Genomic DNA, 10,596 nt, shown 5'->3' with positions numbered 1-10,596 from the left:
TGTCTGTCGAAATATTTGTCTTTGTCTATTGGACCGCCAGGCTGTGGCTGAGGCAGGGTTGTGTTTTGGGTTTGGGGATGGTAGCTGGTGAGAATGTACTCTCCATCTAATACCCTAAAGGGTTCTTTAGTTTGTCCCACTCAGAAACCCTTTAATTTTTTGCAACAAAGTGTGTCCCCTTACAAAAAAAACATTCCAATTAGAATCCTAATAGAAAGCTAAAACTGGTAACCAAGCAAAGAACACTTTTTTTTTTTAATGTAGGTAGGTAGGTAGTTGGTTGTTGCTTCACCATGGTTTTTGAAGGATATTGGGATGAAAAATGGAAAGAAAAAAAGAAGAAAAATATGGAAAGTCATACTGACCTTCCAAATGGGGATGGTGTGCCCACTGAACATGTAACTGGAGTTAATAAATAAATAAATAAATAAATAAATAAATAAATAAATGACCAAAAAATGTTAAAGGCAAATGTTCATTTTAAGAAAGACAGTGCTGAAGCACAGGATATAGAGAGTTGGTTGGATTAAATAGGATTTAATAAATAAATAAAATCTTTATACAATGAATTACAGTAATTCACTGAGGGAAAAACTCATACTGCCAACTGTTGCAGTTGCATGACTAATGTGACAGCAGCCTTTGCAATATATTCTGTGCGGCTCCTAGGTGGGAACACAACATACAGTAATATGAAAACAGCACTATATCATAATGAAAACAGTGTTGCTTAGTATGTATACAGTGTGAGTTTCTTTTTACAGGTCTTGACCATTTCTAAAAACTACAATGAAGAATGAATTTTACCTTTGCATTTTAACAGTGGGTTAGTTCAACAAAACAGACTTCATATAAAAAACCTTAATGCACTTCCCTTTATTTTCACAGTATCCATTGTTACCCAGATGAGGACGGGTTCTCTTCTGAGTCTGGTTCCTCTCAAGGTTTCTTCCTCTTATCATCTTAGGGAGTTTTTCCTCACCACTGTCGCCACTGGCTTGTTCAATGGGGATATATTCATACATTTAAAATCTGTATCCTGTGTTTATATGTTTCTGTAAAACTGCTTTGAGACAATCTCCATTGTTAAAAGTGCTATACAAATAAAATTTAATTGAATCTGCATGTATGTATGAGACTTTTTCAAAGATCTGGGAAAATTTCATGACATATTTAAGGATTGCTAAAATTGGTTGTTCACCACTGCTGGCTATCATACATTATTTCCAGTGCATACCAATCCCTAAATTCCATGTATTATTGCAATTAATTCCACATTTAAAGACAAATAGATGGGTCGGGTTGCAATGTTTCAACAGAAATCCATAAATATTCTGTTCATGAAAAAGCGCCATGGAAATACTGGTAGAGACCTTAATCAGAGATGTATTTTTGTAATCCATTCAATATAGCTACTCAGATTTCTGCCACATGCAGTGTAAACGCAGAAGGGTGACAAATTAAAGGAAGAACCAATAGCTATGTTATGCTGTGGGAGGCATTTTGCTGGTATGCTTTGGCTCCACTTATCCTCTTAGAGGGAAGTCACTGCAAATCAATGCAAAGTTATTCTGAGTGATCACCTTTATCCTGTGATGAAACATTTCTATTTTTGTAGAAGTGGTCTATTCCAGGGTGACCCCAACCCTATCCACAGGGCACAAGCGCTCACTGAATGGTTTGAGTAAAATGAAAATGATGTAAAACTTGTGCTGTGGCCTTCAAAGTCATTAGATGGTGTTCTCCATCACCATCATTGAGGGAATATATTTTGAAAGAATGCTGTTCATCCCTATAGTACAGTTCCAGAGAGTTGTATATTCTATGTTAAGGCACGTTGAAGCTGGCAACTTGTGGTGGCCCAACACTTTACTAAGACTTTATGTTGTTGCTTTTTCCTTTCAATTGTCACGAGTCTATATGCATAACAAATTCATCTCAATATAACCTACAGTGCAGACACTGATGCGCAAACCACTGGGTTGCTTTGCTTCAGTGTTCTGTAACCACAGGGTTCAGAGGTTGCAAGCCTCATTAAATAAAGCAAGCTCAAGTAATAGTGGTTATGCTATGTTCAGCAGTGCATTGCTAAGCAGACTGTCACTTCATGTTTACTGTGTGAAATGGTCAACCAGGGTCAAATCTATTCGTTGGGAAGGTTATGTAATCCATGCATGACAGAGGCCTTTATGGCACTAAATGTCCTTCTCACACTAATGACTATAATCCCAACTCCATGAGATTAATTAGCGGTTGTCATGGGGACAAGAGGAATCAGTACGGTGACCTGTAACATTGTCATTGATCACAGTGGTGGAATCTGTTCATTAAGCCATAACACAGATCATTAGGAGTGAGGTGAGGACTTTGATTGTGACTTGCGAATGTGCCCGTCAAAAACAGAAGACACTAGTGTGTGAAAGACTGATTTAAGCATTATGAACATCTCAACTTTAGAATTTGTGACATATTCATTGGAATGATTTATCAAACCAGATATCATTAGCAAGCCTAAACAAGAAATAGTGTTGTGTTGATGATGTTAATGACACTAAAAATTATTTGGCTGCTTTTGTCCTCATAGTCTAAATTTCATTAAAATACATTTAACTAACATTTTGCATAGGTGTTTTAAAGGTAACTCTATGGGATTTTTTGGTAAACAACCATCATGGCAAATGTAGTCATCTTTCATACAACAGTTGTTAATTCCTGAAATTAGAAATGGCTGTTTTGTGACAATATGGGAGTTGAATTCATAGAATTGACTTGACAGCTGCGTAACCCATTTCTGAATACGAGTAACTTTCCCCGTGTAAATACTGATGTGTCTTTTGGACTTGAATTGCCAACTCTGAATACAGCCTTGTGTTATTAATAATAGACACAGTACACAAATTTATTTTATCAAATACATGTCTTCTCAATTACAGGATGCAACTAATTACATAAAACAAATAAACTAAAACCAATAAACCTCAAATGCTTAAATGGCCAACTGCTTTACATGACTTTATTATAGGCTATGTTTTTTATAAAGCTTGGTGCCTTAAGTACCATGCTCTATTCATACACAAACCATGTAATTTGTATGCCATCTACACCCTTCAGAACATTCGGCAAGCCGTTTTCTCAGCCAGACCTACACAATATTGAGATTTAAAAAAACATTTTATGTACATTCTATGTACAGAGTTTCTTCATACTTGTTAAAGCAAGAATAAGTACAACATAAACAGTGGCATATATCCAGAATGTGTTGTTCAATAAGTGAACTATATTTATAATTTAAAAAGGAAATGATTGTTTTTCAGCCTTTTTATATCTATGTCTTATTTCCCTCCTAATATACCTTAAATGAACTCAAATTACTGTAAAACGCTAAAGATTTACCAGTTCAATAGACTGTGCAGGCATTAACTTGTAGCTTGTAGAGTTGCTTGAAGAGTTGCATTAACTATGGAAAAAATTCAGCAAATGAATTCAACAAAACTCAATGCCTTTAGATGATATTAACAGAACGATTGGAGGATAGCCTGATATTTGTATTACTTAGTTATTTGATTACTTATGTTTCCTATTAAAAGAGAACAGCAACAGATCAAATAAAATAGATTAATCTGGCATACATGTAATCATGTTAATGTAATGTAACTCTCACATTTCATCAACAGCTCCATCTTTGATATAAATGAAGTAAAGCCAGCGGAAACTCTTCTAACAGAATTAGCAATGGTACATTTGCATATCTCTAAACATCTTTTAAAATTAAGCTCTGTGGGATAAGCAAATGACACATTTGCATACTCCTAAACATCTTCATCAAAAAAAAAAAAAAGATCAAATAAAGCGCATGCATCTTGCATGCTATTTAAAGCGCTCACAGTGTAGAAACCAGCTGGGTTTTAGGCTGTTATTGTCAGTGAGGTTCCCAAGGTGCTTCACTCTTACTGATTACATGGGCCATGACGTACTTTCTGCAGATGTGAACTCAGCATGAATATCTTTGCATATTTAACTGTGCATATTCCAGTGTGACACATATTCTAATGAGTGAACCCAAAATACACTAACATGCACCTAGAGAATTTTAAAATGTATTAATTCCTGAAATATTAGATAGGAAAAAATAGATAAAGGATAGGCTATAACAATGAACTACATATGATAAGAGTTGACCCAGGTTGGTACAGTGCTGCAGTCAGTAGTGTTGCTGTGTCATAGTATAAGGTCTTCAGTTCAATACAGAACTCAGGTTACTGTCTGTGTGAAGTCCATGTTCTTTCAGTGTCCACGTGGATTTCCTCTGGTTCTCCCATTTCCTGCCACCTCCCAAAACATGCATAGGAGTGAATGTGTGTGTGTATGGTGTCCTGTGTTGGACTGGTGTTCCATTCAGGGTGTGTCCCCACCTCACGTCCAGTGTTCCCGGGATAGGGTCTGGATCCACTCCAACCCTAACCAAGATAAAGGATTACTGAAGGTGAATGATCAGTATGTCCCAAATGAGCACAGATGTAGTGAAGGGAACTTAAATCCACACCTCGACCACATATTCTTCAACTAATTATGTTTCCACAAAATTTAGGGCTATTTCATAATTGCTGAATAACAATGTGGGCTATGACGTGACTCACATTAGCACAGGAACGTCAGTGACAAGCAAGCAACAGATTCATCTTGACTAATGAAAAATGTGGGAAAATAAAAGCCATAACTTATCATCCTAGCACAGTAGCTTCTGTCCTATTCATTAGGATTTTATTTTTAACTCTGCAGGGGACTGGCAGCACAAAGAGAATGTCACTGCAAATGAGCTTTATTTTTTTTTTTTGTCATAATGTATTCCTCATTAATTCCTTTAATGAAGGGAAATTCCAGAGAATGTTGGTGCTTAAAAGCCTGTTACAGTGGCTCCATAGTTACCATGCCCTAAATGAATTGAGAATAAATGAGACTATAAAGGAACAGGGACAACTACATACCTTGCCTTGACACACTATGTAGTCAGGGGTGACTGGCATAACTGAGTTAGGTGGAGTAATTTGAATTTTTATGAAACAGAGCATAACAATACCACCAATGGTGATATTTTTTTTTTTATTTTTTTTTTTTTTTAAATACACAGAATGTTATGAAGAAGTAAGACCAGGGCTTATTTCTTTCTAGCACAGACTGTAGCTTTATGCAGACTGTCAGTGGCAGTCATGTGAGGTGATTACATAGATTTAAACATCAGTTTGATCTCTATTTGGATCGCTGACATGTCCATATCACATCATTGTCAGTGGTTGAGAAAGCAATCATGAAATAGTCATGGGGTAATGAATGTGAAGGAGCTGATTTATTTACTTCATCATCCTTTTTTTCATCAAAATGTCTTTGGATGAGAAACTAAAAGATAATTTAAAAAAAAAATCACAACTGGCACAGCCTTTAAGCGCCTTTAACCATCTTTAAGTTTGTATAATAGTCTGCCCCACATCATTCTTATTATGCCATTGATGAGGCCTCGTGATAAATTTTTTGCTCAGCCCTAATAGTTTCACTGCTGAGCCCACCAATCTAATGCCATATCCAGCCTTCTCTGTGTGGAGGTTTTCTTGAGAGGCCCTAATTGGTCATAATGATACAGAAACACCGAAGATCAAGATAAAGTACATTACACCAACATTCACACAACCTGTTTCATCATTAATTGAGGCTGAAAATGGCCCAAAATAAACTTGGCTTTCTATTTTTTTTTTTTTTTTTTTTTTTTTTTTTTAAACCTGCCTCCATGTACGTCAGCACATCAGCATGCACATATTCTGTTTGATCCAGCAAGTGCCAACTCTTGGAAACCTGAGGAGATATTAGTGACAATAAAGAAAATTGAACAGAGACAAGCACATTAATATTTAGCTGAGTAGGTAGCACAGATGAGTGTGCCATCTGGCGATATGAGTGCCTGGAGGTCTCAAAAGTGGGTAGTAGAATAAGAGAGTGAGATATACAGAAAGAGTGATACATGCTAGCTCCATATGCCACGATCGCTGGTACTTCCCTGTGCAGGTGGATATTAGTAAAGAAGTGTATGTTAATCTGTTTTCTTTAATGATTCTTAGTGTAATATTTAGTAGTGTATGATAGTATGATAGTTTGACACACTGCACAATTTCATGTAACTGGTAACTAGCAGATATATTTCATTAACATGGCAGCTCTTTTAATCAAAATCAGCAATTGTGAAGGTTGGGTGCAGTTAAACAAGTTGTAAAAAGTAAAACGTGATACATTTGGACTATTTTACATCCTGTTCTCTACAGGCAAATATGAATCTGATCAATCTGCCTTGCTGAGAACATCTGTTCCACATTGAAATTGTTATGCATTTTTTAATGTACTATCAGCAGGGAAGGTTTGTATTAATGGGCTACAGGGGCTAAACAATAAACAAATTTTACCAGTGGCTAGAATTGCCTAGCCAATTTAGGCTAATAAAATAAATACTAGTGTAGCCCAGCATTAGCAAAAGAATACAAGTTAACTTAGCTAAATGTAGCCAGTTAATGTTAAAATTAGCTAAACATACTTCAATATGTATTTTCAAATTAGATGGAGGTAATGCCAAAGGAGGCAAAAGAGATGCCTCATTTTATACGAGTCTTTGCTTAATCCGGTATATGAAGCATTTTCTATTTTTCTGAGGTATTGCCAGGGGTGCTCATCCTCACATTCAACACTGCAATGTTGTGGTTTATCCACCTTCAAACACACAGTAGTGCTAACTACATTGTGTAGCATGAGAAGGTCACCACAAATAATAAACTGGCACAAGTCTTGATTCCTTTTCAACAATGATTAACTTGTTGCTAAACTCAAATGATTAGATACAAAACTGACCCCAATTGATTGAAATATGACATGCAGTCGTTGAATGAGAGAACTAGATACCTTCATGGTTTGTAATGAGTACTTTGAATGTCTAAATAAAAATGTAAGAGTTAAGTGGTAAAGTAAATAAAGTAAGTTGTTTTTTTGGGAAATGTAATCAAGTTAGAGCAGTGTTTCCCAACGGGGGTGCCATCTGATGAGAGCAGGAGTGCCATGCAAAAATCCTTCAAACATTTCTAAAATGCTAAAATGTGCATAAAACGTTTACTATATATGATAAATATCTGATGTGTGAAATAATAACACAGACACAGAAAAAATAAGACAGACACACACACGCTGACCTGTCAGTAGCACATCAACATCAGTATGCGTAACGTATGCATGTGTTTTATCTTAATAATTGGCGTGTAGTGCAAAAGAATATAGACAGATTTCTTAAAAGCAAAGCTCCAGATGCTTCTGGGCCAGAAACTTCATCCTCGTGTAGCTAAAGCCTTGTTTATACTGTCTCCGCAGCGCGAGCCTCCACTGACTGCGCGCGCACCTCCCCCAAACGGACGAGGCGTTTATTGACGCACGAGCGGTTGTAATATTCTTTTAAACGAAAGGGGGCGACTCTGAGTAATCGTCCTATAAACCAACAGGAAGTATCTAGAGAAGAAAACAGCCATAGCAACGCTTACAAACATGGTGTCTCCCGTGGAGGTGCTGAATGCTGAGGAGGAATTGTTGTGTTTGTTGTTGACGATGTTTTTTTTCAGTACACTTCACTAAAACCCAAAGTATGAAAAAAGAGCAAAGAATCAAATAAAACCCAGTAAACCTTGAGATTATCACTTGTCACATTAAATCAAAATAGCCTATAGCTATAAATATTAGAACTAGCATAAAACTAAATTGAACAACCTCATTATTCATTTCATTAAAATTTTTATTAAACATGGACCTTTACTTTCATTATATAGACATATTATTTATTGTAGGCTCCTTTTGTAAATGTTAGCAATTACTATAGACAAGCAAAAAGTAGGTGCTTCCTGCAAATGCCATTTCTCACATTAACAAAATCAGGTGATTATATTCACCCATCAGTGTAAATGTCGCTTTATGTACAGAGACAAAATAAATATATCACAGAATGATCACTCTGTATGTTCACCCATCAAAATGTAAATGTCTCTGTTTATAAAGACAAAAGAATGAGGTTTAATCACTGTGTCTGACGGTGTAGTGCAGTGACTGTGTTTATTTGTGAAGATACTGATGAATGAAAACATGGTTCACCCTAAAAAACCTTCAGCTTTGGCTTTATTCTTTCAACATTATGTACAGAGCAAATCCAAATCATTATTAAAAAAAAAAAAAAAAAAAACCTTTCCATGAATTTTGTGACATCTGGCGATCTCTATAGTCCCGCATGGACGGATCATAGAGATGTCTGTACAGTCGGCAAGACTCGCCTCAAAGTCATTCATTTCCGGATCCGGCGCCGCGCGGCAAGATACAAAAAATACTGTGCAAACTGTCACGCAGAATGAGGCCTCGAGCACTCAACGCGCTTGACCGCCCACGCCGCGATGACGTCATTTTTGCCGCGCGCTCCCTCGCGCTACTGCAGAAGCGTCAAGTATAAACCAGGCTTAACGCTCTCTAGCATTAGTGTTTGCATGCAAGGCTTGATGTGATGTGAATAAAGTAATGACATGATGATGATGATGATGATGATGATGATGATGATGATGATGATGATGATGATGATGATGATGATTATTATTATTATTATTATTATTATTATTATTATTATTAAATAAGACCAGATCAGTGCGGCTGAGAATCAATCAAATAAAATCTCCAGCAGAAACAAAATAAGACATTTCACAAACAATTTTTTTTCTTGAGCAAATTTGTCACACTTATAAGGTTTGACACTCTCAGACTCCCTTGTGATCCTTTGCCTGCCTGTACTGGTAACAAATGAGAGGAAAATGTTAGGGTGAAAGCAGTGAAGAAGAAAAGAAAAGAAAAATACAACAAAGACAGAGAAATCAGCAGGCAGAGAACTGGGATTGTACAGATAGATGTTGGAATTTGAGTAATCCCCAGCCTTATTATAAAGACTCAATGTAGATCAACTGGATGCTACAGCCAATAATTGGGGGATATGTATTTTTCTGTGAAATTGCACTGGCCAAGCAAGGAACTCCGGTGCTAAGTAGAGATGGGCTGCACTAACAATGTACAGTCACCCAAAATTTATTTGTTACTTATATATATATATATATATATAATTTCACACACATCACTCCAATACTGCATACATTTCCTTTTGGCTTCCCTAAATAAACATTGGATTTAAACCATGATGCTTGACTACAAAGCCAAAAATGTACTAGCCCTCACTTACCTAATTGCAATACTCAAATCCTGCACCATCCACCATACTCTTTGAGCCAGTTAAGCCTAGCATTCTGCACTGTTTTCCAAGCAGACAACAAAGCCCATTTGTAAGTTGCTTTGGATAATAAACCAATGATCTAGCACCTTTTCTATGATGGCACATCTGGGTTTTTTGTTGTTATTGTTGTTGTTGTTGTTGTTGTTTTTAGCTTTCAGTAAATCTATTTCTGCATATTATGCCCTCTTCCTGACTCCCTATAGTTTGCTTCAAGTCCTGATACTGAGTAATCAATGGAAATGTACACATTACAGTCTGTTAATGTGCCTGGTGACCCCACCAGTGCATTAAAAAAAAATAATAAACCTTCGTCACATGCACAATGGTTGAATAAATTGCTTTATTCTACAGTTTACCTCAAAACCTTAAATCGTAATGATGCCACAGCCAGGAGTCCTAGATGGCAAAATTGTCTGGTCTCTCTGGGTGGGAGGGATACTTATAATCTCTCCCCTATACATAAATTGAGGATTTAGCATCTTACATCAAAAAGGGAATAACGCCAGCAAGTCATTCATACTTAGTGTGCTTTTTTTTAAGAAGAGGCAGAATGTCAAAAATGACTGATGACCATTCAACTGATTGCTCTTACACAATGGACATAAGGCTGCCTGAAAGCTGTGGATATGATTTGTGTCTCAACATTTTGTAGATCTTTGTGTTCAAATTCTTTCCCACACGATAACCTAGTTGTAATGTGTGTGCTAAAAAATGAACACTGTTCTAGTTAATTCCTTCTAAACACCCAATGGCACCAAGTGCTATAGAACTACATTGCACCTCAGTTCCTTATTTTTTACCCCATCACTCCTGAAACCTGCAAAGTTCTTTGCCTGCCTTTTCTTGAAGGCATTTCCTGGTGTGCAACATGAAAAAATCATCAATGTACACAGTGATCTAGCAGAGTGAAAGCCAATTACTAACAGAATGTTTTATTTTAAAGCATATGCCTTTACGTCTGGTGCTAAGCCAAGAGATTAAAGGAGCAAAGCTTCAGCAAAGCACTATAGGATCCATCTCTGTGGGTATAAATAAAAATGTAAATGCGGATGTCTGTAGGTTCCTCAATAAAGGCATCCTCAAAGAAGGGCAGAACAGAGATTGGAAGAGAATGACAGCCTCACTCTTTTTCACAACCATGATCTAAACCACACATACATGTATGCCACATTTACCTTGTATGTCACTGCAGTGCAGTCAGTCACCATGCTGACACTTTCATGTCAACCTGTGTTACTTTGTCTTCATTTTGTGTATTTTTA

The 10,596-nt window shown here is 36.6% G+C and overlaps 1 protein-coding gene across 1 annotated transcript in view; it reads right to left on the bottom strand.

Moving 5' to 3' along the window:
* Window positions 1–2,512: 2,512 nt before the first annotated feature.
* The window catches only part of LOC108274940 (polycomb group RING finger protein 3), a 78,292-nt gene continuing 70,208 nt past the window's right edge, over window positions 2,513–10,596 (bottom strand). The window contains exon 9 of the mRNA XM_053685913.1: window positions 2,513–4,457. Within this exon, the coding sequence (XP_053541888.1) occupies window positions 4,257–4,457 (201 nt within the window). The 3' untranslated portion in view covers window positions 2,513–4,256. The remainder of the gene's footprint in view (window positions 4,458–10,596) is intronic.

The sequence above is a fragment of the Ictalurus punctatus genome, chromosome 14 (assembly GCF_001660625.3).
Source record: "Ictalurus punctatus breed USDA103 chromosome 14, Coco_2.0, whole genome shotgun sequence".
Taxonomy (NCBI): domain Eukaryota; kingdom Metazoa; phylum Chordata; class Actinopteri; order Siluriformes; family Ictaluridae; genus Ictalurus; species Ictalurus punctatus.
The sequence above is the reverse complement of the archived record's forward strand: the minus strand, read 5'-3'. Positions and strand labels throughout refer to the sequence as shown.